Source organism: Nannobrachium achirus, assembly GCF_963921795.1.
Source record: "Nannobrachium achirus genome assembly, chromosome: 20".
NCBI lineage: Eukaryota > Metazoa > Chordata > Actinopteri > Myctophiformes > Myctophidae > Nannobrachium > Nannobrachium achirus.
The window spans coordinates 33,477,685-33,496,196 of record NC_137827.1 but is presented as its reverse complement, the minus strand read 5'-3'; the positions used below and the strand labels follow the sequence as shown (position 1 = coordinate 33,496,196).

Here is an 18,512-nt window from a genome sequence, read left to right as displayed (position 1 = left end):
ACAGCTCCCCAGACAGCTCGCGGCCAGGGGATGCAACCCTCTCAGGACGAGCCAATGGGATGGGTGTCTGCGGCTGGTGCCATGGAAAAGGGCTGGCGCTGGCAGTGGCCGGTGGTAACACGGAGGTGGAGGGGGGGGTAGGGGTTATAGGGGGTAAGGGATGGAGACTGAGGAGCTTCCCTGAGGGGTGATGGATTTGTAGGGACAGCCAGTCCAGCCAAGCGCAGCCCAGCCTCGCCCCGTCCAGCAGCCTCGGTTGGGAGCACCAGGGGGAAACAGGGAGCGGGGGGTCACAGCCAAGAGAGGAGTCCCAGTAGCAGTGAAGCCAGGGCAGGTAGCAGAGCCAGGGAGCCTGTCCTCCAGCACGGACCTCCACCAGTCAGGAAGGGCTCGGGAGAGTCATATCCTGATCCATCTGAAACAAATGAAAGAGAGAGAGAGAGAAAGAAAAAAACAAAACAAAAGCAAACAACAAAACATTGGAAGTGTGTGAGAGACACATAAGACAACAAAGACATGACAATGTGAAACAGAGTGACTGAACAACTGTTTTAGACAAAGACAAGAGTAAGACAATTGGAAACAGTTGTTGGGGTAGGAAAAACACAAGACTTGGAAAAGTGAGTGACAAAACACAAAACTCTCTTCTTCCTCCTGTCCTTCCTCTTCCTCCTCTGCGGCAGCGCCAGCCACGGAGGGGCAGAGAGAGAACGACAGAAGGGGAAGTGAGAAGGAAAGAGTGAAGGAGGAAGAGGGAGGAGTGGAGATGACAGCAACGGAGCTCTGCGGGGGGTTTAACCAACCTAATTACAGTTTAATCACAGAGACTTGGAATCTGGAGCAGCTGATACACACACACATACGCACAGCACATGCACACACACACACACACACACACACACACACACACACACACACACACACACACACACACACACACACACACACACACACACACACACATCCAAGCACGTGCAGTCGTGGCTCAGAGCTCATTGCCGTAAACAACATTTCACAGATGAGATGAGAGTTTTCGATGCCAGATGGATTATTCAAACACTGGCGCCCAAAGAGCAGAATCAAAGAGTAGAGCTAAAGTAATGACACAATAAAACAATGAACGAGTGTTGTTTCAGTAATTATGCAGGAGGAAAGAGAGCGTTTCCCCACCCTCCCTCAGCTCTCTGCCGGATATATGGCATGTTTTAAGTCCTGGAAAACCATGACGGCTGACTCCGCTCCTTTTTCCAGAGAGCCTCAAAGCCGTGTCATCGCGGCAGAGAGACATATTACTCTCCCCAATTTAATTCTCTAGCGATGCCTGCTTGCAGTTTAATACTCAGGAGGCTAAAATCTGCTTTGGGAAACCACTTAAGATAGATTTCAAGATAAATGATCTTTGTGTGTGTGTGTGTGTGTGTGTGTGTGCGTGCGTGCGTGCGTGCGTGCGTGCGTGCGTGCGTGCGTGCGTGTGTTGATTTAACACTGGATATGAAAGTGTTAATTGTATAACACTCATTATGTAATAATATTACTTTCATGAATAAAAAAGCAATTATGATGATGAAGTATAAAAAACATGTATTACGTTTACTAGTTTATTATTTCATATTATTATGTCAAGCAACACATTACTTTCCAAAGCATTTGTAAATGTTATATTATGCACACTAATGACAATGCATTTTTTCTTCCATTAGCTATTTAGACTTTTATTAACTATTTTTAAAAATATATATATATATAATTATATATATATATATCTGCAGCGATAGAGTGACAATGAGGATGGTTTGTGAAAGTATCACAAACGTAACATAACACATAATATTCTAATATAACTCATTAAATTTAATTAAAAGTAACAAGTAATAAGATATTAATATAGTATTTACAACAGTAACATCCCCAACACTATCATAGCCAGGACACTAACCGATGCACTTGCATAGGCAGTGCTCCTTCTACAATAGTCCTTGGGCCGAGCTATTTTCAAAAGAATGTACTGTCTTGCCTGAGTGCACACTGAACGATGAGGAAAAGGGGGAATACTTAGGGTGCAAGACTAATCATAGCCCATCTTTTCACGCTGGACTGTGTCATGGCAGAAGAGGTGAGAATCTCACTGAAAACCGGATTCTTATTACATTACATCTGTCCCAGATAGATAGGTTATTAGATTCCTATCCGATTTTGTTATTATAAAATCAGCCCTGACGGAGTACTGGAATAGCATCGCATCATTTTAGATAGAACACTTTCTGGACCATTCTGTTCATTCTGCGCAAGGACAGAAGGTCTCTCTCTCACTCCATGTGATGTGATGTGATTTGATGTGAAGTGTTGGTGTGAGGGCCAGTTGGTGTGTGTGTGTGTGTGTGTGTGTGTGTGTGTGTGTGTGTGTGTGTGTGTGTGTGTGTGTGTGTGTGTTTGTGTGTGTGTGTTTAGGGGAATGTGTGCTTACGTGACCATGGCTGTGAATGGGTAGTGAGCACGTACATGCTTGTTTCTGTGGGTGGGTGTTTGCATGTGACATTTTCTTTATGTCTGTTCCATTCGCTTGTTCGTGAACATACAACTTGTTGTATTTATGTGTGTCTTCGATTGTACTTGTAGGTGCACACAGTGTGTGTGTGTGTGTGTGTGTGTGTGTGTGTGTGTGTGTGTGTGTGTGTGTGTGTGTGTGTGTGTGTGTGTGTGTGTGCGCGTGCGTGCGTGCGTGCGTGCATGTGTGTGTTAAAGTGTTGCCTGGCTGCCCAGTGAATCAGAGCAGAGCAGTGTTGCCAGGGCATTCTATCAGACCTTCTCATTCTCCCCCTAATGTTACTTTGATAGCCAATCTGGACGGTGACTGTGTGTTTAAGTGCGTGTGTGTTTGTCTACGTGCTTGTGTGCATTTGTGTGCGTGCGCGCGAGGGCGCGTGTGTGTGTGTGTGTAGTTAGAGCGTGACTTACCTGGAGGTCTGACGTACACCTTCAGCTTTAAACATGGCCGCCCCACATGGTTTGGGTGAGGAGATGCTGCAAAGGGAGGAAGCGAGAGATGAGACTGATGGTCCAGATTAACCGTGAGAGAAAACGATTTGCCCCGCAGAGTGCACTCCCCTCCTCCCCCCGCCCTCCTACCCTTCCCCTCGTGAAGTAATTGACAACATTTAATAAAAGGTTTCGTGGCCTTTGTCCTGCTCGTGGAGGGGCTGTGAAGTTTCTTATCATGTTTCAAACTTCACAAGTACAATAAATTGGATTCCTAGTGTTGTTTGAACTTGGGATCAATGGTTCCAACAGAGTTGGGAGTGGAAACAGAGTGGGTGAAGTAATGGTCAACTATCTGACCAAAGTGGAACCTGTGCATGCACGCACGTGCTCACACCTGTTCCAACATGTACATGACACAGACACAAATACACATGCAAGGATGAATACGTATGCAATGCACACACACAGGTAAACAGCATACTCTCTAAAGTTCATTTAATTCTGAGCATGGGTTAGGAAATTAAGGGACCTTCTCAAACCTGCTGAGATTTGTGATGATGAAGAATGTCCAAAGCAGTACCGAATGAACAAAAAAAGTGTAATGCAAAAAATAAAAACGAGGTTGAAAATTAAACATGCCTGTGACTAAATGCAGCTACTGTATAGCCTTGCTCCAGTAAAAAAAAATACATATGCACTGCAACATTTCCCTAGCTTAGGTTAGGAAACGGCTAATGGTACACTGTTTAAATAATTTCTTCTTTGACTGCCACAGGCTACTTTTAACATATGTCTATGCCAGTTCTCTCTCAAAAGGGAACGAAGAAAAGATTAATGCTAATGAGTAGTCTCAAGAGAGTAAATTGTTGCTGTTTATTTGCACTGGCCAACCTATCATGGTGGACAAAATTAATCGCAGGACAAGGGTTTAATCACAGTTAAAGGTTTTAATGACTGATTTGTTAGGCAGTGCTTAAAATTAAGTGGTGCAACACAGCTCAAATTGAAATAAAACCTAGATAAACAAATCCTTAATTAGCTATAAACTATGCTTAATTTCATCCTTGTGCACGCACATGCACGCACGCACGCACGCACACACACACACACACACACACACACACACACACACACACACACACACACACACACACACACACACACACACACACACACACACACACACACAGGGACCTACTCCTAGGAAGTCTATCGTCACTGTCGGGCAGAAAATTCGTATCTCCAAGTTTCACATTTTCTATGTTCTTTCCAAAATTCAAGCCCCACTTCATCATACAAAAGTGTCGCTCAAAAGTAGTGAAAACAGCAAATCTACAAGCACACAACGCCTCGCTTTGTAGATCAGCTATTTTCACTATTTTAAATGTTTTTTAAATAAAATAACAACAAATGGAAGGTTTTGGACATACAAGGTTTCCACCCGACAACGACGCTATGCTGTCAGAGCCCCTAACGACCTAGTGGAACGTCATCAAGATCCTAGTCTGCACACCGGAGATAAAAGTGACCCTGGCACTGCCCTCTCCTCCCCGAGCTTCGGCCCTCCTCTCTTCCTTCAATCCCCCTCTCTGCCCTTCATCCGTCTTACATATTCTGCTTTCCTCCACACACCACCTCCTATATGCCTGGATCTGACTCAAATCCACCCGCTGCTCCAATCCCATAACCCCTGCCTGGAGATGCTGCAGTGCTTTGGGGCCCCCCCTGCTTGAGACGATATGGGCACTGAATCCGTCCCCCCACGTCGCGTGTCTGTTCTGTGTTCCTTTTTGCATTTCCTTCTGCCTCGGAGAACTGGTGGGAATGGGCTATCTAAGCTGTATCCCTCACAACGGTGATTCTCAACCTGTGGGCCGGGGACCACTGGTGGGCCGCGAGGGTATCGCAGGTGGGCCCCCGAATAATTGTCGAAAGATTTGAATGATAATATAATATTAATGTTATACATAAAATGTAAAAAAGCCACAAAACAATCAATAATAATAACAATAATCAATTATTGATGGATCATTAAAATAAATATGTCCAGAAAATGCATGCGGCTATCTATGGGTGGGCCACGAACATTTTCAAAGATTTTCAAGTGGGCCCTGATCCAGAAAAGGTTGAGAAGCACATAACTATATCCCTTACTAAATTAACCACTTAACCACATGAAACCTAGCCTCTAAACTCTGCTGGTTTGCTCCTTTTTTTCCTTACACCAAATCTCTTTGCCCGGAAATAGCCGATCTACAAGGAGATCTCATGAGCTTGTAGATGTGCTATTTTCACTGAACATTTCCCCCCGGGACACTAGGGTTCATGTGGTTAAAGAATAAAATATAATTGACAGATGGATAGATTGATGGATGGAAGGACAGGTCAATTGATGGGCGGAGAGACAGACAGACAGACAGACAGACAGACAGACAATCAGACAATCAGACAGATAACTTTCCTTTCTCTGACATTTCTTTATTCTCTGTGGCCTCTAACACTTTTGTCACCATTAGAAGTCTTATCTGCGTTTCCCAGGACAAACACAATCAAACTCTCCTGGCTGGAAACCCATTGAAACCCACTCAACCTCATCACGATGGCAGCTGGGAGAAGTAAGGGGTGGAGCAGGCCTGTCAACATGTCAAACACATGACGAGCACGCACGAGCGTGCGCGTACGTACCTACCCTTGCACGCACGCACACATGCACTCAATACCAACACATACACAACCACACCCATACACACGTGCATAATGTACACAAACACACACATGCGTCAAAACACATACACACAAATGGAAACATATAAATCCATGCACTCTGACAGTTACCACGAGCCTGAACAAGAATCACAGTCATTGATCAATACAGCTTGACAAACAATCCTTTGAGTATCTTAGGAAGCACATACAAGCACGCACGAACTAACGCGTGCGCGCGCGCACACACACAAACTCACACACACACACACACACACACACACACACACACATACACACACACACTGAAAAAGCTGAGTGTTGAAAAGCAGTCAACGTGCCACATCAATACATGGCATGCCTGGAAGTTAGGATATATGGCGATGCGTGTGTGTGTGTGTGTGTGTGTGTGTGTGTGTGTGCGGCAATGGTTGTGTGTGGATGTCAATCACACTGACTGACGGACATGGCCTTTCACAAACTCCCAATTGTTTGACAACGACTCCACCAATCCCACCCCCAACACACACACACACACACACACACACACACACACACACACACACACACACACACACACACACACACACACACACACACACACACACACACACACACACACACACACACACACACACACACACACACACACACACACACACACACCTACCAGTCCCCGGAAACACACCCTAACCCCAGGGGTCACCATCACACAATACTCTCAGCAACCATACAACTCTGGAGGGGCCCTTGTTCATCTCTACGTGTGACTTGCGTTTGACTGTGTGTCCATGGACTGGGAATGTGCGGCAGGAACTGAAGTGTTGGTTATGTTGCTCCGTTCAGCTCCCTGTCTCTTGCCTGCTGTTTCTTTGTGTCCTGCAGATCAGAGGCCTGGCTCAACTGGAAAAGCTTCTCCGTGCTTTCGCTCGAGGGGCAATTCATTTACCAGACGGGTTGTTTGTAAATATTATTTATCCAGTGAAGGCTTGCTGAGCATGCACGCTCTCCTGAAGCACGGGGCCGTCTTTCACTTTCCACCAGCCATTCATTCACACCTGGGACCTGCCCGGTTCAAGCGCCATGTTTTACTGCTGGCCAATGAGCAGTGGAGCAGTTGGGGGTTAAGTGCCTTTCTCAAGGGCAGACTGATAGCTGTTGACAGATGGGAGAGCACTGCTCATTCCCTTTTCCCTTGCCAACATTTTTCCCCAGCTGGTTCAGGGATTCGAACAGCTGACCTGTTGGTCACAAACCTTTAGGCTACTGCCGCCACCCGCCCACATAGGACAGAATTAGCACCAGAAAGCTATGGCAATGACAGTCGTGTTTGAAAGTCAATGTTGCATATTATGCATGCTGAGGAACGACAACAGTGGGAAAGAACATGCCGTTTGTTTGAAATCCTTCTATTGATGGATTTCGTTAATGTTTTGTTGACAAAAAACAGATACATGACTATATATTTGTACATTATCTATAAAAAGAATAAAACTTCAAAAAGCTTGAGAGCTTAGTTATTTCCATTGTGGGCCTTTGAGTGTGTGTCGTATAAGCGTATAAGACAGAAGATAGCGAAACTACAGCTATTGAAAAGGTGCAAGTTACTATAAAAGAAGAAAACTCTGTCCATACTGTCTGTCTCTGTCTACCTGTCATCAGTAATCTTTCTCCAAATTTTCTTCTCGGTAGATTGAACAATCGATCTGAAATAGCACATGGGTACTGTTCAGACACTGTCAAATGCAACCTCTGACAAAGCAGATTTTACCAGACAGGGACTGACAAAGATGATCTTTCAATATTTGTTAACTCTGTCACTCAATTAAAACTGTCTGTCCTCATCCATTCTACTCCATTTCTCCTCGTGGGTTTGACCAATCAATCTGAAATTACACATGGCATTGTCTATTGGCATATGTAGGGGACAGATGAAGCTGATTTTCCACTTCAAATTCATGCTGATTACGGTTTAAGTGTTTTTGCCACAGGACTGGTGATTTTTCATGTTTGTTCCAAATTTGTAAACTCTGCCCATTCTCATCCATTCAGTCCTCAGGGGGTTGTTAGAAACTGATCAGAAATTGCACATGTCCATTGACTATTGGCAACTGCAGAGTGCAGAGACTGACTAAGCTGATTTGGAACTTTCCCCAAATCTAACCTGTTTACGGTAGGCCTACAAGGATAATTTTTTACCATGGGTTAATGAAGCTCTAGTCATGTTCATGGTTCCATAGTCTGAATATACAGTCATGCCATGGTTTTCTTGGTTGCTGGTTCGTTGTTAGGGTGACATCATGACTAGTGGTCAGACAGGGACATTTATACAGGCTGATACAAAACAATTCTCAATTTCGAGGTGGAACTCCGCTTCTCACAGTGTTTCCAAATGAACCACTGAACGTGTATATGGTAATTAAAATGGTCTGTGATGCGCTGATAAAGTTAACGCTACAGTACACAAACTCGAAACCCCGGACATTTGAAGGATTTTATAAACTCCCCCCGGACAGGCCGGACAGCCCCAAAAAGAGGACATGTCCGGGTAAAAGAGGACGTATGATCACCCTAGGCACTGTAGTCACTGTCATAGTAGTCACTGTCCTAGTCTGCATGTAGTTAGGGTGTGCGCGTCCAAGGGTATGGACTAATGTCAATATGTTTTTCTTTTGCTTTGGTATCATTCTCCTAGAATTTAATTTAGCATACTTCTGTGATTAACTTATCCAGCACCAGCAGGAACCACCAAGTACATTAAAACTAAGGTCAAAAAGAACTTGTGAATAATTTCCACGTGTGGTGAAGATCTTTTCTAATATCATTATTTAAAGCTGTGAGATCATCAGTCTCGGGGGAAAAGGCCTGTCTGTAGTACTAATATATCACTTGTTGAAGTGAGGAGAAACATCAATACGGCTAATATAAAAATGATTACAAACTACGCCTGCCTGGTGACATTTTCACCACTTTGCTGAGCACACCACTTAAAATCTAGACAGAGTTAGAGAGAGATGGATAGAGTAATAAAGAGAACGACAGAAAGAGAATAGGGGAGAGAGAGAGAGAGAGAGAGAGAGAGAGAGAGAGATGGAAGGTGTATTGGTGTGTGCAAGGGGATGGGCGATTGTGCTTGCGTGCGTTCTCAATCAAGTTTTCTTGATTGCATATTTAAATATCGTTTTCACCTGCATATTGAGCAGGGGCGGACACACAAACAAAGCCGCGCGTAAACTGGCACAGATGCACAGAAGCACACACACACACACACACACACACACACACACACACACACACACACACACACACACACACACACACACACACACACACACACACTCACACACTCACACACACACAAACGCGTACATACACATGATACACGTAGGTACTTAGAGCCTACACATAATTCATGCAGGCTGTTGCATATTATGCAAAAGGACACATGCACATACATGATCTACAAAAACAAACATGCATGCTACATGCGTGTGGAGCTTATCTTTCGAGCATATGGGCGCATTCATTTACTGTAAATCTGAGAGTGTAAAAATGGACTATGACTCAATTTGGGTCCATTTTTCTACTTTTATATTTATATTAACACTGAGGATTTTATTGTGTAAAATGAAATCATATACTCAACCATGATATAGTCGAAGCATAGTGTGATATACCATATTACAGTAAAACAAAGGACAAATTGCCAAAATATTGGATATAACTAAATCAAATTAATCTTAATCCTTAATGCACCAAGCCTACAGTATGATGACTTATATCTTTGTAAACTTTGACGAGTGAACCCCTTTCTAGTGTATATAGGCCTACAGGTCTGCTGAATGAGTACCCATCCTGCACAATGCATGGATGTTATAGAATATAGACTGTCTCTAAAGCAATCTAAAAAGCGAATTAGCTGTGAAAGTTTGTCGGTAATTGTTCATAACATAATTCATTCAATCATCATCACAACTAGTGTTGAATATATATTGTACTAGTAAGACGCCTCAGGGCGACATGCCAATTCTTGGCCATCTGGCCAGTGATGTATATCGGACCAGTTACCCATATATGAAGATCCATGTAATGTACATAGTAACGGTACATCCCTTTTATGCCCATACATGGATATCCCTGTCTGAACCAGCCACAGAGATATGGGATGTCTTCCTCCATATATAGGCATTCCCATATGAAGTCCTGTTAGATATGGGCTTAAATTGATGACATCAGGGGGGAAAAAGGGATTCTGTTAGAGTGGTTCCCATGATATCACAACATAAATACCTTTTATGCCCATACATGGAGATCCCTATCTGAACCAGCCACACAGATATGGGCCATTTCTGATATATATATCGATGACATCAGGAATCTTCATATATGGGCATAAAAGGGATTCTGGGGAATATGTATATATGGACTTTTACATAGGTGATGTCACCTGCGATATCACCTGTGATGTCACAGTGATGTGTCAAGGGAACCAACCTATAGAGTATAGACTGTAAAAATGTGTACACACAAGCAGTAACATTTCTCATGGTAAACTGCGACCTTCGGTGGCACCAAACAACATTCTACACGATGCTCCGATTGTGGTTACACGCAGGCTGACTTACAGATGTAGTAGTACTCGTGTCCGGGCCTGAACTCAAAGCCCAGGGAGAAAGGAGTGAAGAGCTGGAACTTCTCTGAGAAGCGCAGGGCCCCGTCGGGGCCCGTCGGGCGGTTGCACTCCCAGCGCTTGAAGCCGCGCATCCTGTGCTGGCAGGAGGTGTAGCCCTCATGGTTCACCATGAAGAGAATATACCGCTCCATGCGCCCGTGGGACGGCAGACCCTCGTAGAAGGGACAGTAGATGTCCAGGTAGTCGTTGATGCTCACCGCCACCCTGTACTCTCCGTGCCAAAAACTGAAAGACAAAAACAAGCCACATGATGAGTCACTTTTATATTGTTTCCATGTTTGCTGCTTATACGATCCTGACATCTCTGGCATTTTGAGTAATTGGTGTCCCCCCAGCGCCGTTTCCTGCTCAGCTTTGCCAGACAGATGTGATGTAAAACAAGAGCCTGTAGTCCGCTTTGCTGAGCATTTGCCCGAGAGCCAAAACCCAGCTTATCTGGTTTGGTGCAAGATGGCTGCACCCTCTTTCTGCACTAAGCACAGTGTCTAGGTTTTATTTTTAACTTGCGCTGTCAAAGGCATGCCCTCTTTCGGGGTGCTTGGTTTTGAAGCCACATTCTGAGATTACACTACAATAGCACTGATTGTATTACCTCTTTAAACTGCCAACAGGTCAATTTTACCATCCATATTTTATTGCATTGATCTCTAGACTAAAAATAATCCTAACAATCACAACAGTACTGGATTCGTTTCAGACAGGCACCTCGGGAAGAATCTGTACATACCTCAGGTGACAAAAAACTATTCATCAGCTAAATGATTGCATATATTAGCACAGCGTGTAGAATATGTAAATGACGCTGCCCTAAAAGAAATCCAATAATTCACAGCAACATAGTGTCAATTCTCTTATCGCTCATTTAGAGAATTTGAGACTAAAAATTGTCTCTATAATGACAAAATAATGGAAAAACGATCAAAAGCCGGTTGTAGGGCAATCTCGGCATCTCGTATACCTCACCACTTGGGGTTTGGGATGGAGCTTTTTTAAAGCCATTCATCATTTCCACCCCCTCACCTTGGCAGTAATTGATTGCCGGCGATAAAGACATTTTCGTCTAAGCACTTTTGGTTAGTGGGGTATTTAGCTTCAGGACGAATTATCCCTTTAGCGGGGGGCCCCATCTCTCTCCCAGAGGGTGAATCAGGAAGTGAGTTAGATGTGAAATGAGCGTCTTCATGCTCCGGTGCCCTATCAGAGCTGGTTTCGCGCATTCTAACGGGATCCTCGAACAGATCATTTAGAGGCATTGATCCACCTGGGAGCTCCACTCCGGCTCTCTCTGCTCCCAATCACCTCTGATTAACAACTTAAAGAGGAGTGCTGGAGAGGTGGAGAGGCAGGGGAGAGCAAGAGAAATAGAGAAAGGAGGGAGGGGGTTGGGGTGCACAGAATAAAAAGACAAAAGGAATTAAAGACGTTGTCGAGAAGGAATGAGAGAGGATGAGAAGCAAAGTGAAAGGGGGAATGAGAGGAGGGACGCATGTAATGAGAAGAGAAATGCAGAAAGCATGGGACCGGGAGAGAGAGAGGGCCTGTGGAACAAAACCTAAAAGAGAGAATAAAGAGTATGTGTGAGAAGCGAGAAGAGTGTGAGATATGTACAGAATGGGAATAAGAGGACAGAAAATAAAATAAGACAGAGGGAGAGAGAAAGAGAGAAGGATGAGGAGCGAGGATGCCATCTGGGAGAAGAGCAGATGGAGGTGGAGTTTTTCTGTCTTTCATCTCAATCTTTCCATCTGAGACAAACATCTATTGATTCAGCTCTGTAACATTTAGAGATGAGCGGCATGAGTCGGAGCATGAATTATCCACATTAACCCTAGCATCGCTATTCTGGGGGTGGGCATTTGATTTGATTTTATTCAGCACATTTCTTTAAAACAATACAATAAAATAATACACCAAAATAGAAAACAATTAAAGTGCCAGGAAGAGGCAAGAAGCCCAAAGGGCATTTCATTCAGAGAAAATAGGCTAACATTCTGCGGAAATAGCAGGTCTAGCCAGCTCGCAACACGTCACAATGTGTCACAACACAGCACAACATGGTTTATAGTGGCACAACATTGGCTATTTTCGGCAAATAGATTTGGTGTAGAGGGAGAAGTGGAGTGGGGCAAGGATAGAGCTCTGGGGAACGGCAGTCAACATAGGTTAAGTGGTTAAATTGTTTGTGTGTGTGTGTGTGTGTGTGTGTGTGTGTGTGTGTGTGTGTGTGTGTGTGTGTGTGTGTGTGTGTGTGTGCGCGTGCGTGCGTGCGTGCGTGCGTGCGTGCGTGCGTGCGTGCATGTGTGTGTGTGTGTGTGCGTGCGTGTGTGTGTGTGTGTGTGAGAGAGAGAGAGAGAGAGAGGGTCTGTATGTGGTTGGTCAAAGGATAGATGTGTAAAGTAGGTCTCTATGACTGAGGATGCTTAATCTACGACAGGACCAGTTTGCCAAGACACATGAGGTCCTATTAGGCAAACCTGAACGCTCCTCAGGTAGGCCTATCTCTGTCTACATTCTAAATATGCCTGGGTGTGAGGGAATTCTGTGTTTGTGTGTGTGTTAACACATCCCTTGTGTGCTTTTTAAAAGGTGTGTGTGTGTGTGTGTGTGTGTGTGTGTGTGTGTGTGTGTGTGTGTGTGTGTGTGTGTGTGTGTGTGTGTGTGTGCGCGCTCGCGCGGGTGTGTGTGTAAAGGATTTGAACACAACCCTTGTGTAGTTTAGAAGGTAATATTTGTTTGAGCGCATGTGTGTGTGCATGTGTGCATGTGCATGTGCGAGTGCGTGTGTGTGTTTGTGTATGGGTGCATGTGTGTGTGCTTGAGTGTGCAACCACACGTCCATGTGTGTGCGCCTATGTGTGTGTTGTATGGTATATGTGCTCTATCCTCCATTTTCTTAGAATGTGTGTCATTTAGAATTAAACCCACCGTCTCCACTGACCCAGAAAGACACGAGAAAGCACTTACACTCATGCCTTTGTTACACAGAGTTTGTGTGTGTGTGTGTGTGTGTGTGTGTGTGTGTGTGTGTGTGTGTGTGTGTGTGTGTATGTATGTATGTGTGTGAGTGTGTTTGTGGTTGCATTTTGTGTAAATTAGCAGCTATCATAAGACGCACTAACTTAATCCCTCTGAGGGTATTTGCATATCGCTGTTAAAATAGGTCACAGTGAAACGCCTCACAAACTTAAGACAATCTTCAGAAAATCCCAAAAGCCTCTATCTCATTCTTTAAGCACTTTAACCCTGATGTTTTATTTTATTTTATAAAAAAAAAACATATATCGCGTTGTGAGCTCGTAACTATTTTTGCTATACAGTACTATACGTTGTACAAGGAAGTATAGGGCTTGGACGTGGTTAAAAACCGGAGATCCTGTGCAACACCTATAAAAGCATAACATTGATATCCTATTCTGAACATGTTCAAACTGCCTGGCTAGCAATAGTCTGCTTTTAGAACCCTCTTTATTCCTGCTGTTTGATTTAACCTGCATGTACCACCAGAGGGGTGGTGTTTACCACAGCAGGACACTTCAAACAGTGTCAAGTAAAGATTAGAGTAAATTGACTTGCAAATAGTGTGTGCTGTGATTATTTCAACTCCATGGAACGTGCTACATTTTATTATGTGCTAAATGCCACCAACAGTAAGCAGGCTGTCTAAAACAGACCATGAAAAGGATTCGCAAATGCAGGGTATCAATGTGAATCTTTTATACGTTTGGAGTGTGATAACTTCAACAGCACATTTCTGTCTCTGTGCGATGTAATAAAGGAAAAATGTGTTAAGTTATCACACTTCATAATGATAAAATATCCACATTTATAACCTGCATTTGTAAATCTGTCTGTGGTCAAATGGTCTGTTTTAGGCAGCCTGCTTGCAGTCGTTGGCATTCACGGTAGCTAGAACATACGAGTTGATTTAAGTAGAGCACCATATCAGAAGTTTGGAATGAAATGTATATCTGATGAAATACATAATTACCGTAATGCATTTTTCCATACTGTGAGAATTTGGAACTGTATGAAATTATTCATTAATTTCATGAATGTAGGTATTTCATCAGATATTTATTTTTTATTTCAAACTTTGGGCGTGGTGTACTACAACCAATTCTGGTCTCTCTACTGTCTGATCTGTTTGGGATTTCCTCGGCTGATGAAACTCAATTCACGAGATGGCAACAGCTTTCCGTGTTCGTCAACACAATGAAAAATGTGAGCTCAATTTCAAATCGCCTCGAGGATTTACGTGGGCAGCTCTGTGTCTAAAAGTAATATTTTGAGCCTTCCCTAAAATCTACCTTTAGCCTCTGTTTAATGAAAACAATTTCAATACGACTGCAACTTAACACAAGACGATATTATGAAACGACAGCCTTGATATGTTGTTTTCCTCTGAATACCTCCAGGCATTTCTCCCTAGTCTTTTCATCCACGTTTCTGTGGTGCCTCTTGTCGAAAACATTCCTTTTTTGTTGTCGTCGAGCCTTAAACCTACGAGATGTGATCTGAGTTTTGTTCTCTCCGAGGTCTCATAGATTCTTTTCAGTGGTTCAAAAGGTATCTTCGAGTCTTAGGTCTGTGAAGGTTAGCCGGATGCAGCCAGAGGGCTCGACACCCCCTCTCGCCAGCACCCGTTTCACTCCAACAGGCTCACTCAGTAAAATCCTCAGTGGTCATTTAGCTCTGAGAGTGTACAAATGTATTTTAATATTAATACATTTGTAAGAATCTCAGAGGCAGAAATGTATAAATGAACACTGATAATTTTACTGTGTGTGTACTGACGCTTGGAACAATGGGAATAAGAATCTATGAAATGAAATGAAATGTAGGAGAGAAGACAGGAGAACAAGGATGAGCATCATTGAGAGTCATTGCGTCAGTCTCGTGCGCTGAGTGTGTGCAGGTATTTTCGTGTGTGTGAACGTCACTGTACTGACGTGAATGTGTGCATGGGTGCATGCGTTGATATGTTTGTGTTATATGTGTGTGCATGCGTCACTGCGTGTGCATGTGCGTGCATGCGCTCGCGTGTCATGCGTGTACATGTTTGCAAGTGTGTGTGTGTGTGTTTGTCAAGGGACCACTCCACAGTACGCCATTCAATTCTGGTCTGACTGATTCTCTCTCCATGAATCTGATCAAAGGCTTCACACAGCAACATCCAAGAGTGTTAAGTTAACTCTGAAAGTGTAAAAATTGACTCATAAACAGTCAGGCCAGATCATCCAGTGAACATCAAAGAATCCCGCCGTCCCTCAATCTCACTTGCTATCCCCCCCGCTCTCTCTCTCTCTCTCTCTCTCTCTCTCTCTCTCTCTCTCTCTTTCTCTCTCAGATCAGATCTCTTGCATTTTCTCTCCCAGCTTTCACATACTCCTGCTTTATCCTTCCGTCTGTCATTCTCCTTTCTATTTCAGCCCCCCATTGTCTCACATACCTCCTCTCCCTCTCTCTCTCTCTCTCTCTCTGGGCTTCTCTAGGTCTTCCCTCTCCCACTTTCCTTATTCCTTTTTTCCCCTGTCAGTGGCGTCCGTTCAAGCAAAAGCTAAGGTGACTGGTGTCATGTTGTCATACCTTAGCAACAGGTAAGTAGTAGATATTAGGCCTATAGTAGTATTATTTTACAGCAGGCACAAGTAAACAACTCACTGCCACACTTGAAAAAAGCTGCTGCTAATTAACAATAATACATGTGCTGACCTACTGAACTGGGGAATAAACTATTTGTCAAGATAGGGGGGATACAAGCGTTGTGGAAAATATAATACCTGGTGAAAGTGATACATTTGTTCTAATTGGCATTGTAGTTAGTTTAAAGTAATTTAATAAAAAACAGAATAATCAATGCGGATAGTTTGTGAATTTATTTTAAGAAGTACAATTTCTTTCTTCCCCTGGAGCCATGGTATGGCAGCTGCCATACCTTGCCATACCCAATTGATGCCTCTGTCCGCTGTCTTCACTTGCTACCCCGCCATCTCTTTCTCACTTGTCTGTCTTGCTCTCTCAGCTTTCTCTGCCTAGTCGTCTCTCAACTTTTCTCTCTTTCTGTCTCTCAGTCTTTGTGCTTTGCAGCCATCTCTTCGACACCATTAATGTCCCTCATCCTGTCCAGGGGACATTCTAGGATGATACCTTTACGTGGGCTCAGCCTCTAATGACCATGTGCCGTGCACACAGTGTCTTCCGAAAGTTTTCCACTCTCCTGATAAATCAATCACTTCACTGGATAACAATAATATTTTAACATTATTTGAATTACTATTACGTAAGTAACTACACCACAATTTCTTTTACACCAGTAAGACCCTAAAGGGCGAGGTCACACCATGTCTTGGTCATCTGGCCAGCGTGGCACAGAGTCACAGTGATGTCACAGTGATGTGGACATCAGGGATCTCCATATTTGGGCATAAAAGGGACAGAGTCACAGTGATGTCACAGTGATGTGGACATCAGGGATCTCCATATTTGGGCATAAAAGGGATTTGGTTCCCCTGGCATCCCAGGGATCTCCATATCTAAAAGGGATTTGATGTCATATATGGATATGACATCAGGGATCTCCATGTATGGGCATAAAAGGAATTTGTTCCCCTGGCATCACAGGGATCTCCATATATGGCAATAAAAGGGACTTGGTTCCCCTGACATCACAGTGATGTCAGAGCGTGATGTCAGATGCCTCCGGTGATATTGTGATGTCACGTGAAGCATGACATCTAAATATTTTGTAAAAAGTTAAATTACTCATCATGTAAGTCTATTGAAGGTAGGAAAGATAGCCTATAACGTGGCCTGCATGCATCTGGAGAATATTGTGGGCGAAAACCCAGTTGATTTTGAGTGTTCCTGTGCTCACCATCCCGGCACAACGAATTGGGGGACCCCTCTCTGAATAACATTCAACTATAATTAACTTACTACTATATTCAGAGAGGGGTCCCCCAATTATACTAAATTAAGATCGTGTTCCATTGTGGTCAGGGTGCTGATATTGTGCATGTCGGCTCACATCATTGGCAACACCTGTGAAAGAAGTAAGAAGAAACCCCTGAGGCAAAGAATAATGACCAGAACATTCCACTCTCTGAACCACATGGGGACAGTTCACCATCGTCAGGCAATGCATACAATACGGATGCCTAATCAGGCCGTGCACCTGGGCAAGAAGCAAACTTGTACGTAATTCCGAAAAATAATGATATTTAAGATGAAATCTATGGGTGCGCAAGGATAAGGATCAAACAACACCTTTCCAGTCTTTGCGTAAATCATCCCATTATTTTGCGAGCTTGTAGATCTTCTATTTTCGTTGTACGACAAGTATAAATCAGACTTTAGTATTCTTTCACCCACTCCCACTGCTCCCTCCTTTCACTCTACTGTCTCATTGAATTTAATATAACCCCCCCCCCCCTTCTCTCAGTGTGATTTTGCATTCTCAGGCTGTCGCCTCAGACTCCCGCATGGTCGCTGCTGGCGCTCATTTACACAGTAAAATTCTCAGTGTTCATTTATCCATTTAACTCCAGAGAACGTACACAAATGCAACCGAATGGACCCGTAAATTAACACAGGATTTCTCTGTGTGTGTGTTTGGGGCAAAGCAAACACGCCGCCCACAGAGGCCCCCGCAGACACTGGTACCATGTGCGTCTGCGCTAACGTGATTAGCACAGAAAATGCATTGAAACAAAGGTGTTTCAAAAGGTAAATGTAACACCATGACATGCACTGTGTCTACAACGTCCTGGGTGTTTATTTAAGTCTGAGAACTCAATATAATACTCAGGATTTCACCCCTTAACACTCAGACCACAAATGTGTACACACAAACTTTCTACATGTATTAACTTTAAAATTGAACTAATAAAATAATTATTATTTTGCAGTATACACAAACATGAAAAATAGTCCAAGTCCTGTCACAAACATGAGATATAAACATGTGTGTGTGCACACACATGCGTGTATCTGTGTGTGACACACACACACACACACTCTAAGCTGTGTTGTTTTGACGAGTGGCGGATCTGTCGCTCTGAATAATGTGGCCCATAGATCATGGAGGTGACATTCAGCTCTTCTAACTGCTTATTATGTATTCCATCCAGACGGGCTA

At 43.6% G+C, this 18,512-nt stretch overlaps 1 protein-coding gene across 1 annotated transcript in view; it reads right to left on the bottom strand.

The window, feature by feature from the left end:
- Nucleotides 1-290: 290 nt before the first annotated feature.
- Nucleotides 291-18,512, bottom strand: part of efna2a (ephrin-A2a) — a gene marked incomplete at both ends in the record, with an annotated part of 101,853 nt that continues 83,631 nt past the window's right edge. The window contains 3 exons of the mRNA XM_080750394.1: nucleotides 291-415; nucleotides 2,956-3,021; nucleotides 10,308-10,600. Coding sequence (XP_080606520.1) covers nucleotides 291-415; nucleotides 2,956-3,021; nucleotides 10,308-10,600 — 484 coding nt within the window. The remainder of the gene's footprint in view (nucleotides 416-2,955; nucleotides 3,022-10,307; nucleotides 10,601-18,512) is intronic.